A 14,967-nucleotide genomic window follows, 5' to 3' on the forward strand; every position below is an offset into this window, starting at 1 on the left:
TAAGCATCAGAACCCACTTGTCTTCGACAAGGTAGTCCTTCACATCACATCATGTAGCAAGCCAAATCATTACCTGACAACCCCGATTCCAGGCCAGTTGGGATCATCAACATACAGGAGGCCTGCTGTCCCCTCTACTTCCTGCCTGAACTCTTCTCGTAGCTGTAGCGTACATGTCAGGACTGGAAGTTTGCTTTGGATGCAGGTGACGAGTTGATCCACATCCTCTCCTTGAGTTCCTAACACTGAAAACACCCATAGAAATGCTTACAGGACTTGGCAGTGGGGTAGGTGGGTACATGAAAGGAAGACTCTTTTACTACTAACAAGGTCAAAGACCAGATCAGTATTAGCAGAATTTTTTTTTTTTTGAGACAGGATTTCTCTGTGTTCCTGATTGTCCTGGAACTCAGTCTGTAGACCAGATTAGGCTGGCCTTGAATTTACAGGGATCTGCCTACCTCTGCTTCCTGAGTGCTGGGATTAAAGACATGCACCACCTTTTTTTTTTTTTTTTGAGACAGGGACTCATCCTATAGTTGAGGCTGGCCTTTAGCTCATGGCAGTCCTCTTGCCTCAACTTCCAAAGTGTTGGAATTATGGGCATGAACTACTATGCCTGACATATTTTTTTTTGTAGGTTTTTTTTTTTAAATATTTTTATTTATTTATTATGTATACAGTGTTCTGTCTGCATGTATGCCTGCAGGCCAGAAGAGGGCACCAGATCTCATTACAGGTGGTTGTGAGCCACCATGTGGTTGCTGGGTATTGAACTCAGGACCTCTGAAAGAGCAGTCAGTGCTCTTAACCTCTGAGCCATCTCTCCAGGCCCCGCCTGACGTATTTTTTTTAAAAGTTGTTCCATGTAACTATAGAAGAATCAGATGACAAAAACTAACACACTTGGAGCTGGGAGAATAGTTGCCATATACAGCGTGAGGTCTTGAGTTCGGACACAAAAGGCTGGTGTCATAGCAGACACCTGTGGCCACAGCACTGGGCAAGTACAGACGAGAGGACCCTAGAGCTCACTAGTCAGTTCAGTGAGCTTCCAAGTTTAAGCAAGAGACTGTCCTAAAAATATAAAGTGGACAGAGATAAAAGGCACCATGCCAACTTCTAGCTTCCACATGCACAAGACACATATACCACACATAGAAACAAATTTCTAAAAATCAGGCTGACAGGGTTCAGTGCTTAAGTAAAGGTGCTTATCACCAAGCCTAGCAACCTAAGCTTCACCCCCAGGACGTACATGAGTAGTAGGAGCGAACCAAGTGTCAGGAGTCCTCTGACTTCCACATGCATGTGCCCTTTCCATACAATAAACATAAATAATGAATAAATAAATAACAATTTAACAGTTGCTGCTCCAGGGGACACAGTGGAACTCTCCATCTAGAAGCCATTTTCTCACAGGCCTGACTCGGGCTACACACACCTGTCATGGGCTAAACAAGAAGGCAGGTTCTTGATTTCTATGAAAATATTAGTGGAAGGGAATGTTTTGGTGGTTTTGTTTCTGAGACATCAGGAAAGAAGGCAGGGAGACAGTACCACATGAGATACACTGAGTCATGTCAATCAGCATTAGAGGCCCCGGGAATTCAGAGGTGAGGGAATCTTGGCAGTTTACCATCTCTCCTCCTCTGGGCTCACAGGTGCTGCCCAGGTGCTCTCTGCCAGCCTTCTGCCCTGTCTTCAGAACTGGGGTTCAGGCCATCAGCAAGCTCCAAAATGGCATTTTATTTACAGAGTAATTTTTCTTATTTTGATGAGCTTGAGAAAATATCTTTGCAAAAATGTTGAATATCTCATGAAAAACTACCAAAAACTTTCTTAAAATTGTTTTAAGTCATTATAAAAAGCATAACCATTTTTTTTTAAAAAAAACTATCTCACCAACCCCAGCTTTTTAAAGTTATCATGCAAGAAAGGTGCAGTGGCTGGGAGGTGGTGAAACACGCCTTTAATCCCAGCACTTGAGATGCAGAGGCAGGTGGATCTCTGAGTTTGAGGCCAGCCTGGTCTATACAACAAGTTCCAGGACAGCCATGGCTATGCAGAGAGGCTCTGTCTGGGAAAACCAAAAATCAAAACCCAAAACGCAAAAGTGTGGTGACTCATGTAGGCTCATGCCTACAGCCTCAGTGCTCAGGAGACTGAGGAAGGAGAATCAAGTGTTTAAGGTCAGTTTGGGTTACACAGTAAGACCCTGTTTCTAAAATAAAATAAGGATTGGTTGGTGCAGGACAATTCTGTATTCTGTCAATTATGTTTTAAATAAACACTGATTGGCCAGTAGCCAGGCAGGAAGTATAGGCGGGACAACCAGACAGGAAGTAGAAGCGGGGCAACGAGAACAGGAAAATTCTGGGAAGAAGAAAGCTCTCTCTCCAGTCCTGTCCAGACACCAAAGAAACAGGATGTGACCTGCCCCGCTGAAAAAGGTATTGAGCCATGTGGCTAACATAGGTAAGAATAATGGGCCAAGTAGTGCTTTAATAAATACAGTTTCTGTGTGATTATTTTGGAGCTAAGCTAGCTGGGTGGCCGGGGTGAAAAGCAGGCCCTCATGTTACAGAATGGTGCCAACGTGTGGACAACTGCATCCACATCAAGCCTGAGACAGCTTGAGAAGTAATTCTAAAACAAAATAACAGCATTGCGCATGGTTTCTTGGTAGCAGCAATTTCTCAGGTCTGCTCTGCTTGCTAGAGGCAAGCAAGCACTCTCATTTGGAAGAGGCTTCCTGACTCAGCTTTAGCTGCAAAACCTTGCAGCTGCTTCTGCAATGTCTAAAACAGTGGTCCTACTCTACTAAGAGTCCCCAGGACAACTGGAGGTTTCCATTCACATCCCTAGTGTATTCATACATACATGTGTGAATACACTAAAAACTTCTGGAGGGCTGACTACATGGAGGATCCTGAGGGATGACATGCCAGGAGAAGGTATGGAAACTGTGCCCCTTCCCTACAATTTGCCTTATACATTTCTTTCTTCTTTTGCCCCCTCCCCCCAAGACAGGGTTTTTCTGTGTAACTGAGACAGCCCTGGCAGCTTGGCCTAGCATTCACTCTGGAGACCAGGCTGGCCTTGAACTCAGAGATCCACCTGCCTCTGCTTCCCAAGTGCTGGGATTAAAGGTGTGAGCCACTGCCTGGCTGCCTTATACATTTCTATCCTTTAATTATATGTATTAGAACACATCATGACCTTAAATATATATTATTAAAAGTGCAATATTTGAACAAAATAAAAGCATGTCCAGGTTGCATTCCAGACAGTAACAAAACTCTGCTGTAAGATTGGTTTGTTTGAGGTGGGAGGGACTCTTTTTTATTGAAAACATCTTATATATTTGATCATGTTTTTCTTCCTCCCAATGCCTCCCAGATTCGTTCACCTCCCTACCTAAACAACTTTATGTTCTCTCTTTCAAAACACAAAAAAATGAGAAATACAACCCCCCCTCTGCCCAAAGCCTAAAATCAAAACAAATAAAAGACCAGTAAGGGATTAAAAAAAAAGCCAAAACAAACCAGAGGGAAACAAAAAGTTCATAAAAATACCACTAAATTCATTTTGTGTTGGCCTGTACTCCCTGGCACTCTCCCTTGCTGGCAGATACCTAACTGCAGATAGCTTCTTTGTTGGGAGACCTGTCCCATGTCTTCTTCCTTCTCAGTGTGGGACCCTGTCTGCCTTAAATCTGTGCAGGTCTTGTGCTGAAAGGTTTTAAAGCTCCACAGGTTACTCAGATGTGGACATGAGAAGTAACCAAAATAGAAAACCTAGAGTCACAGAACTGAATTGCTCCAGATGTCTTTCTCTTACTGAGAAGTTATGCTGAAACCTAAATTTAGCCCAAAAGAAAAGCTCCTTTGAAGGGAGATGCTGCAAACTACAGGATAGTAGGTCATAAGGGGGGCCCAGTCACCTGACTGCTGGCCATTAGCAGTTTAGCCACAGGGGCAGAGTTGTAATTGCCTTACCTGCTGCTGTCATCAAAGGGCTGAATTGCAAACACGTGCCATCTACCTCCAAGTCCAGGACAGTGAGGCCACACATAGGCATCAACTGTCTCAGTTGTTCTCCTAGCTGCAGAGAAAAGACAGAGAACATTCCTGCAACACTATCCACACTCATAACCTTATTCAGACTAAAGTGGTTCCTGGAGCTAGTTTGCCTTATTCTTCAGGGCATCTTCCAATATCAGCAGTTCATTTTATGTTATTCCAAATACAAATTCACTTTAGAAAAATATGCAATATAATTTAAACAAAGATATGACTTAAAAATGACTCACAATATACTATCTTAACACTGACTACTGACATCTGCTATATTTCCCAGGGTCTTTTCTCTGTTTTTGTAACAACAGGGCATTCTACATTTTAGGAATCTACTTTTTTCTCTTTGTGTGTATGCAGGCGCACATTTCTATGCATGCGTGGGTATGTGGAGGCCAGAAATCAATGTGGGGCTCTTCCTCAGTCATTCTCTGTCTTACTTCCTGAGACAGGTCTCTTCTCAATAACACTGTATTTATTTCTTTATACTGTCCTGCCATCACCCCTTGAAGCACCCATCTTTGCCTCTCTAGTGCTGCAGTGCTGCCATGCCTGGCTATTTTGTTTTGCATGGAAGCTGGAGATCTGAACTGGGGCACTGATGCTTGCACTGCAAGCACTTTACCATAGAGCCACTTACCCAGCCCCAGTAACCTGCATTTTTTTTTTTATCTAATTTGTGCTGATCATCTTCCACCTGTTTTAAACATTTGTCTACAGGTTTATAATAGTTTCTTTGAATGGCACTACAAGGATGAATTATATATTTATCAAACCTCAGGAAATGATACTGCTGTGAACATCTGTGGTGGTCTGAAAAGAACCCAGAGGGAGTGACACTATTAGGAAGTGTGGCCTTGTTGGAGTAGTGTGATCTTGTTGGAGAAGAATGCCACTGTGGGGCGGGCTTTGAGATCTCATATATGTTTAAGCCACACCCAGTGAGACAGACCACTTCCTGTTGCCTGCAAGAGGTAGGACGCTCAGCTCCTATTCCAGCACCATGCCTGCCTGCATGCCACCATACTCCCAGCCACCATGTTCCCCACCATGATGAGAATGGATTAAACCTCTAAAACTGTAAGCTGCCACCTCAACTAAATGTTTTTCCTTTATAAGAGTTACTGTGGTCATAATGTCTCTTCACAGCAATAGAAACCCTAGGACAACATCTTTACCCTATTAAGAACACTTGAAGTCTAAAATCTAGAGGTAGTAAACATAAGTGTCCAAAAAGTTGCTAGAACAGAATGCTGGCCCACTATGTCTGGGCATAGAGGACACCTCTACCTTCTGATGCACTTCGTTTTGTTTCTTTGAGACAAGAAACTCACTTTTTTGTTGAGCTCACTAGCTGTCCTGTAACTCACTCTGTAGACCAGGCTGGCCTCAAACTCAGAGATCTACCTGCCTCTGCCTCCAGAATCCTGGGATTAAAGCTGTGCACTGCCACACCCAGCTGTAGGCATACGAGGTACTGAAGTCCAGGCTTTCCATGCTCTTTAGCCGTACACAGCAATCAGGAATGGTCACACAAGGACAGTGAGGGGCTTACCCAGCGGTTCAGTGCGTCACAGGAGTGTCTCTCCCGGCCAACAGCGGCAGGCGCTACGCCGGATACAGGGACAGCTTTAAATGCTGGATCTGAGGCCAAACACAGAAGGGATTCATTCCCAGAAACAAGGCTACAATAAACATTATAACTTAACTCCATTTCATGTAGATGCCAATGTGAATCCTAAGAGAACAGCACCATATATTAATGAAATCAAAATGTCTGAGGTTAATTGCCTATACTTTTCTGATGAGCTAAGTAACTTCTCAAAAGATTTTTAGAATAGAATTCTCCCTTTCCCCACCCAGTTTCCAAGACGTGCTTTCACTGTATAACTGTGAATGTCCTGAAACTTGCTCTGCAGACCAGGCTGGCCTTGAACTCACAGACATCCACCTGCCTCTGCCTCCAAGTGCTGAGTTAAAAGACTTGCACTACCACTGCCCAGCTTAGAATAGGATTCTTAATTTTCATCTTTAAAAAAAAATTGCTTTCAATACCAGCCTGGTGGTGCACATTTATAATCTTAGCCGTTGCTAAAGCTGAGGCCAGAGGGGCAGTAGTGGTGCACAACCTTAATTCCAGCACTCAGAAGGCAGAGAGGCAGGTGGATCTCTGAGTTTGAGGCCAGTCTGGTCTACAGAGCGAGTTCCAGTACAGCCAGGGGGTACACAGAGAAACCTTGTCTCAAAAAAAAAAAAAAAAAAGAAAAAAAAAAAAGAACAAACAAACAACAAGCAAAAAGTGACTCTATCATTAAAGGAATTCTGAAAACAAACCAAAGCAAATTTTGTAAGTTGACAGCTAGTCTGCTAAGCACTGCACTCTAGCTGGCTTGGCACAGGTTATGTGATGGCATTTGGAAGCCCTTGGTTTAGTCATAGGCACTTAACACTAGCATGCTTGTAGAAACTGTTATATTTTTCTAAAATGACCGAAGATTTTAGCAATGAAAACATATGGACTACCTATTTAATTTCACATAATATTAAAATTAAAGCCTGAAGCACAGATTTTTTTAAAAAAAATTGCCTACCTGAGTCTGGTAATTCCTGGAAAAATCTGAACACTACTACTGGAGAACTGAGCTCATCTTCCACCTGAAAAAAGGGAAGTGTGCTGTTATCACATTGAGAATAGTACCAAACACCAACAAGATGAGATGTTATCTTTGGAAAAGCAGGCAGAGACACTGCTGTACACAGACATGTTAAAAAGCTCAAAGGCTGTAACTGGCCTGAACTGAAGTGAAAATGAAGGTTGCTTACTTACTCTCTTGACCCAACAAGCCTTATAAAATCATGCAAACAAGCAACCTTTAAAAAACTGTTGCCTGCATGCATGTGTGTGAACCAAGTGTGCGCCTGGTACCCACAGAGATCAGAAGAGAATACTGAATATCCTAGAACTAGAATTACATACATTTGTGAGCCACTATGTAGGTGCTAAGAATCAAATATGGGTGTTCCTAATTGTAGAGCCATCTCTCTAGCCTAAATAAGGAACCTTTTATACTCAGAGATTTAAAAAGAAAAGGCATCAGCTTTTAGAACAGGACTCAAGTCCTTCTGGCAATGCACATACCTGTAGCCTAAAATATACTGGTGTATTGTCAGACAAGTAACTCAACATATTTCCTAACTGATGACAATGCTCACTGCATTACAACAACACGCTGGCCATCAGGCTTTACTATACAGCACGGTACACACCAAGGAGCAATAGCTGGCAGACTCTATGGTGGTCTTGGGGTAAGTCCTGGGGATGCTTTCTTTCAACATTTAGCAGCTGTAATCTATCATTGTAGCCATTGATCCTGTGCTTTGAATTATGCTATGGCTAATAAACTCACTTCATAGAACCACACCAGGAAGTGCAAACCACAGACAGGCGCTCTCACTATGTGGTGCTAGAAGGCCTGGAATTCAATATGTAGAGCCCTGGCCTTGAATTTAGAGAATGCTCCTGTTTCTGTCTCCCAGTTGATGGTATTAAAAGTTTGCACCACCAGGCCTGGCTCTACTAACATTTTAAGGAGATTCGGATCAGGCAAGATTTATATTTAAACTTGCTAATTATTTATTGAGCTGATTCCTATATTAAAATGCTTTTACATCTGCCATCTCTAACTTTCACATAAATAAAATTACTAATGCCTTTAAGAGAATAAGGACTGTTTAAGTAGAATGGGGTAAATTCCACAAAAAAGAAAGAACTAAAAAAGTGGTGAAATAATCTCCTCACTTTTTTGATGTAAGGCAGAATGGTCCAGTCTACAGCGTCTTTCTATACGATCACTGTTTCCTCACACTTTGCTCTCAGTATCAGTGTGCACAGGAATATCATGCAGGGCCCTACCAACACTTGAGCTGATACTCAAGTTATCTAACCCTAAATTCTGAAACAGTTAGATTAATCCAAATTAAATACAAAGAGTTTAAACCATTTCTGGGCTCAAAACAAAACAAATCCAGAAAGAAGACTAAACAGAAACAGCGGCTGTGGAAGCTGGACATGGTGGTGCAGACAGAAGGCGGAGGACAGATCTCTGAGTTTGAGGACAGCCTGATCTATGGAGCAACTTCCAGGACAGCCAGGGCTACAAAGAGAAACCCTGTCTCAATCTTTAAAAAGACAGCAAAGCAATGGCAGCAATAAATGTAAGCTAAACTGCATGGACAGAAGCATGGGTGGCTGTGAACCTTTGATTTTATGGTTGAAGTCCTACATCTTAATGCCCATGTGGTGGATAGAGAATTTACACAAAGCCTCTGATGAAGCTTTCTGAAGAAATACATATATATTATATATGTATACACACACACACAAGTTCAACAAAGAATAAAAAAATCCCAGGGAATCAAGTGATGGATGTCCTAGTGTGTGTGATCTTAGGGGAAGACTTCTTGAAGAGGACATTTTGAACCAAGGTCTAAAAACTCATAACTCAGTAAAGAGAAGAAATGGGGAGTAGTGAGTGTCTCTAAGCAGAAGAACAAAGGAGACTGCTGTGGGAATTAAACAAAACAATGCGGAAAAAATATTGGGTACCAGGTTTGTTAATAATAAACAGCCTACTGGTAACTGTGGCAGTTGATGACTGTGTTGTCTGTTAATCATATATCCTCCACTAAAGGAAGTGGCCATTGAAGGAAGGGCTGTTGAAAGGTTTGTGGCTGGACACTATGTAGGCTTACAAAGACACTCCAAAAGCACTGATAGTTAAGAGGGGACATAAGGAGATCCCGAGTGGGCTCAGCGAGGGACAGGAAAACCACATGGGCTTAGTACTCCCTCGATTCCTACTAACAAGCTCATTCTAGTCCACTTTGAATCTCATCTGCAGGCAGAGACGTCCAACCAATAAACTTTCATTTGACAACTGAGATGACAGAAACAAGAGGTTAAGAAAATAATGCAGAGTGTGGAGAGGTGGCTCAGTGGTTAAGAGCACTAGCTATTCTCTCAGAGGTCTGGGGTTCAATTCCCAGTATCCACATGGGGACTCACAACTGTCTGTAACTCGTTTCAGGGGATTCAGTGCTTTCTCCTGGTCTTTACGCACATCGTAAACAGACATACTTGCAGACAAAACATCCATACACATAAAATAAAACCAAATATCCACTTACCCTCTCTGAGGAGTGGATGGGGGTGGGGTTGGGGGCTAAGTGGAAAGAATGAGAGGAGGGGAGGAGTGGGAACTTGGATTGGTATGAATAATGAAAAAAGATAATTTGTTTTCTTTTTTAAAAAAATAAAAAACAAAAACACAAAAAGGAAAAAACAAAAAATAAAACAAAATAATCTTATAAAAACAAGAAAATGACTCAGTGTTATTGGGTTACTCAGCGGCATTGCTAAGAGCAGAACTTAAGCTTCCTCACTTGCTCCTCCAATGACCCACTCTCCTCTTCCAAGTTTCCTCTCAATTGAATGCAGCCAGCTAACTGGCTTCAGAATGCTCCCCCCACCCCCGACTCCTACCCTGCAACCTAACCATAATAAAAGTGATTATATTAACCTGGACCCCAAATAAACTCAAGGACCAACTTTGAACTAAACTCTTGTTTTGCAAAAAGTGCCAAAGAAACACTCAGTAGCACATTTAAATAAAAAACTGACCTATTTAGAATTTCCTGAAATTCTAAAATACTATGAAACAAAATGTGAAAAGCTGCCCTCCTGGACTGATACTTTCAGTTGCTAAGTCCTCATCTCCTTGTGAGCTACTACTTGAGGGAGCAAAGATCCTGGAAGACAAGACCTGGGGTATTTGCTTTTTCCTTCTCATCCCAGTTTGAGCAGGTTTCAGAAAGCAGCCCAGAGTATTTTGAGACAGTAATCTTCAAGGATGGGTGATCTTGAGTCCTTGGGAAGGTCAAAGGAGCTTACATAAGATCTTTGTGCAATTCTAGATTTTTAACAGAATTATAGGAATTTAAAATTTAAACATTGTTTGGCACAGATTTCTTAATTTCAGACTAACTGTATAATTAGGTCATAAATACATATGTGATTCCCTCCTAAAGACTGATGTTCATGGCACTGTCACAGCTCAGATGAAATGTTATCACACATGGGGAAAACCATTTTCTTCACTGGAGCTAAAAACTTAATTCAAAAGCAGAGAAAATTATATACTATACCAAGATCTTGATGTGGTCCACTTTCTTTAAACTTTCTTGCAACCGCTGACTCTACAAATAACAACACAAAAGTATAAAACCTTACTGGACTGACATTGTATTAGCAGGTTTCACAAGGATCTTTGCAATACACAAATAAGCACATCAGACAGAGAAAGGCGTCTGCAACTTGGTGATTACTAAGTTTGAGTCCCAATTTTTACAACTCTACATTTGCAGATATTTTTCAGTCTTTCACATGTAGGGCTAGCAAGTGAAGGCACACAGCGTGACAAGTCATGAGGATGGATAAAACTGCCATTTCTATATAGTCACAATCAATTCATCACTGACAGGAGAATCACTATAGTCCCTAACTCATCAAGTAGAGAAACATGAATTCAGCAGATATTTATTGAGTATTGGATGTTGCAAAACCACTAAAGGAACCCCACTTGAAATGTGTTCTATCAGTGAAACCTACAATCCAGTGAAACTGTGGGTATCATATGAAATCATACAAAGTGCTTCATGATGTTTGGCACTGAAGAGTTGCTCAACATCTGCCACACACAAAGAAAGAGGAGATGAGGAGGAGAGGGGACTCACAGAGATGCTTTTCCTTACTGGGAATGCACGACACAGTATGGACTATGAGACATGAGCATGCAGACAGCACACCTGCCAACGCCCCACACTTTCATAGCTGCTCTGGGGTGGTGAGTCAACAGCAGGTTCTCATTCAAACCCTCAAGAACACTGGAGATTAGCTCCAGGCCTGGGTAGTAGTAGACAGGTGCCAGAGCTGCAGTAACTCCAAGGGCTTGGGAGTTAATGTCATCATTATTTTCCTGCACTCCTAAAACCAAGGAGATCTGAACTTTTCCCTTGAGTGCTCAAACCTCCCTCTAATTTGACTAAGTTGCTACGGTAATAAGGGCTTCTATTTCCTAAGAACCAAATCATGATATGAGCTAACAGCAAAATGAAAACACTTAAAAAATGCTTTTTATAAACAAAACGTTAAAATTAATTTGTAATGTAAAAAGGAATTAACCTATAAACTAAAGAACAAAATAATTTTTCTTAAGCATAAAAATGACAGGAGAAAGTGCTAATATCCTGGATTGTGGGGAGAAACAGTGGAGTATTTGTTTGGGGTACTGAGACTGAACCCAGAGCCTTGCACATACCAAGTGTGTGCTCTACCACTGACCTACGACAATAACCCAAGAATATATTTAAAACAAAAGATTTAAACTTTCATGAATAATTTATGTGGTCAGGCACTACTTAATAGTTTAACATACACTAATTTAGTAAGTCCTTATAAATAAATTATCTTATATCACAGGTGAGAAAAAAGTGTCAAAAGATGACAGCATGCTTTTAAACTGACACAGGAATCAATGCTTACACCACAGAAACATGACTGTGTTTCCCCTTTTTAAGATAGCTTCTCATGTAATCCAGGATGTCCTCAGACTCACGATGTAGTGAGGCTGGTCTTGAACTCCTTCCTAATCTTCCTGCCCACATCTCAGGAAAGCTGGGATTACAGTCATGCATGATCATATTCAAACCCAATCTCTTTTTCCTGCTGTCAAAGTTGGCTTAATCTTCCTGCCTCTGCCTGCTTCTTAAGTGTTTGGAAAAAAAGTCTGAGCTACCACACCTATCTTGACTTTTTGGTTTTTTAAAGGGTAAGGTTCTCAAAATATGTGTTTGTCCAAAATTGCTACACTGAAACCCAATATCCTAAACAATGATATTAACAGGTTCAGCGGTTGAAAGTGATAGTGCATGACTCAACCATCATGCACTAAAAAGGATTCACTAAAAAACAATTTGTGAACACGCTTATAAAAAGAGGACATGTAGTGGGGGTGCACACCTTTAATCCCAGCACTGGGGAGGGAAAGGCAGGTGGATCTCTGGGATTTCAAGGCCAGCCTGGTCTACAAAGTGAGTTGCAGGGCAGCCATAGCTGTTACCAGAGAATCCCTGTCTTGAACAAAACAAAACAAAACAAAAAACAAAATGAATGAGCAAACATAAAGGAAGGGCATGCTTTCCCTGTTCCCAGGTGAGAACACACAGATGCTGCCATCTAAAGCCTCACCAGGCACTGATCTGCTGACATATTAACCTCAGATTTGAGCATCTACAAATATAAGTAACATGTATTTTGCTACTCACAAATTATGCAGTCCAAAGTATTTTGTTACAGAAGCCAAACAGATGACATTAACCTATAACAGAATTTATGCTTTTCATAATCAGACTACCTCTAATACAAAGAGATATTTATCCCTAGAACCTTACAAATAGGAAACCCAAGCTACTGTATCAAAAATACCCATATCTGGGAGCTGGAAAGACGACTCTACAGTTAAGAACAGTGACTACTCTCCCAGAGGACCCAGGTTCAAATCCCAGTACCCAAGTGATGGCTCACAACCATAAATTCCAGTTTCAGGGGATCCAATGCCCTTTTCTGGCTTCAGGGCACTAGACATGCACATGGTACACAGACACACATGCAGGTAAAACAATCATACACATAAAATAAAATAAATCTTTAAAAAATATCCATGCCCTCTAACAGAGTTTAGAGTTATTGAAACTGAGAGCTGCTGGGAGACAGAGTCCCCGTTCTTTAAGGTGTGGCTGTGGTATATCTAACACACTCCATCAGTGCTACACACAAGAGTAGAGTGGTGCTACTAATGGGACCTGATAGGTCATAAAAAAACAAAAGCAGACAAAGTAAGGTGGATATGGAATGGAATGGAATTTGCAAGAGTTGGGGGAGAGGAGTGAAAATACAATACATGAAATTCTAAAACCACTAATAAAAATACATATAAAAAAACCCATGCCACTTACACTGGATTTTCTTTTTCCTCTATTCTTTCTTCTTCTTCTTTTTTTTAATCCTTTTATTTTGAGACAATGCTCTCTATGTAGTCTTGGCTATCCTGGAACTTGTTATTTAGGTTCAGACTGGCCTGAAACTCGGGAGATCCCTTTACTTCTGCATCCCCAAATGCTGGGATTAAAGGTGTGGGCCACCATACCAGACCTCTATATTTAATTTTTAATTTTTATATTTCTTCTCCCTGGAAGGCTAGTCAGCCAAGTGCAATATTTATGTACCTTCCCTTTCCCTGGAAGTCATCTTGTGACTTTTCTCATTTCAGAGTGACACCGGTATAGTCATGTGGAAATATTGTTGGGCCAATGCCACCAGTTCCTCCCAGAACTCCTAAGAAACATACATATATGTAAGAGGCACTTGGTGTGCTTGCTGATGAGATAGTACACCAAAGTGACAAGGTCCTGGACAAAGACTTCCCGTCTCTGTACCTCCTCCAGGGCTCACATGTGTACTCACCAGCTGGCAGGCATGCTTTATTCTTTCCACAATGCCGTCAAGTCCCAAGTATTGTAAAGACAACCACAGCGGCAAGGCTCGGAGTTTGTCTGCAGGCTTATTTGATGTAAGACCAGCAACTAGTGTCTAAAAAAGACAAGACAGGCGCACTGACCAGGGCTGCTGGAATGTCAGCACTGACTAGCAACGCTGCACTACACACTTGGAAGGTATCAAATGCTAAGCTGGAGTCTTGGCTTGCATTATCCATTTGGCCTTTCAACAGCCAGTGCCCTATGTGAGCTTAGCTTAGAGACCCAGCTGCGCTCAAGGATTCACAAGTGAAGAGAGGCAGAGCTACTCCAGGTGAGAATCCAGACGGCGTGGCTCTAGAGCCACACTTCTTAGCCATTTCGGAAGAAGTCTCTTGACAGGCTACTATTAGCATCCTTGAAATTGTTGGTCATTGTCAACTAAGCAAGATATCAACTGAATAAGTAGCAATCATTAAACATTTACTTTGTATGCACCTATTAACACATCTACAAAACAAACAGTCTAGGGTTTAAACCAAAATATTATGTTTTAACCTGTAATGGAAAATGTGGGTCAAGGGTCTTAAATGGTGATCCTACTTTTGGGAATCTCATCTCTGGAAATAATTTAATATGTAAAAGGATGTTCATTGATTGTCTTATTAACAAAAACTTGGTAATGTCTTAAAAGCTCACAAATGACCATTACTAAGTAAATTGTGATCAAGCAACAGAAAGAAAATCATAGTCATAAAATACCACACACAAAAAATAATCTTTCATATACATAAGGAAATACAGGACATAACTGAAAATATTTAAAGTATGGCTTCCTGAACTAATGAGTGATCTAATTAGTGAACTAATGTGAGTCTGATCACTGGAACCCATTAAAAGCGGAGGGAGAGACTTTCACAAAGTCATCCTCTGACCTCTATGTGTGTGTTGCAGTATGTGGACTCCCCACCACCACCCCCAAATGATTTAAAAAAAAAAAAAAGCATGGACTCATGTTTTTTTTCTTAACACAGAGCCTATGTATCCCAGATTGGCCTTGAACTGACCCTCTTAGGTCTAGCTCCCAAGTGCTCTACCACACTATTTTATGTGGTGCTGAGGATGGAATCCAGGGCTTCAAGTACGCTAGGCAAACAGTCTACCAACTCTGAGCTCTGGTGTAGGAGTTCCTTCTGTTTGTGTGTTGCTTTCATTGGTTAATGAATAAAGAAACTGCCTTGGCCTAGTTGATAGGGTGGAACTTAGGTAGGCGGAGAAAACAAAACTGAATGCTGGG

General features: G+C 41.4%; 1 protein-coding gene across 4 annotated transcripts in view; it reads right to left on the minus strand.

Moving 5' to 3' along the window:
• Positions 1-14,967, minus strand: part of Pdxdc1 (pyridoxal dependent decarboxylase domain containing 1) — a 61,177-nt gene that overhangs the window by 6,743 nt on the left and 39,467 nt on the right. For all 4 annotated transcript variants that reach the window (XM_048433249.3, XM_048433252.3, XM_048433250.3 and 1 more), the window contains 6 exons: positions 13,660-13,785; positions 10,284-10,334; positions 6,671-6,734; positions 5,635-5,723; positions 4,002-4,107; positions 74-245 (listed from right to left, as the gene is read on the minus strand). In XM_048433249.3, coding sequence (XP_048289206.1) covers positions 74-245; positions 4,002-4,107; positions 5,635-5,723; positions 6,671-6,734; positions 10,284-10,334; positions 13,660-13,785 — 608 coding nt within the window. The remainder of the gene's footprint in view (positions 1-73; positions 246-4,001; positions 4,108-5,634; positions 5,724-6,670; positions 6,735-10,283; positions 10,335-13,659; positions 13,786-14,967) is intronic.

This window comes from Myodes glareolus, chromosome 9 (genome assembly GCF_982192425.1).
Source record: "Myodes glareolus chromosome 9, mMyoGla1.1, whole genome shotgun sequence".
In the NCBI taxonomy this organism is placed as follows: domain Eukaryota; kingdom Metazoa; phylum Chordata; class Mammalia; order Rodentia; family Cricetidae; genus Myodes; species Myodes glareolus.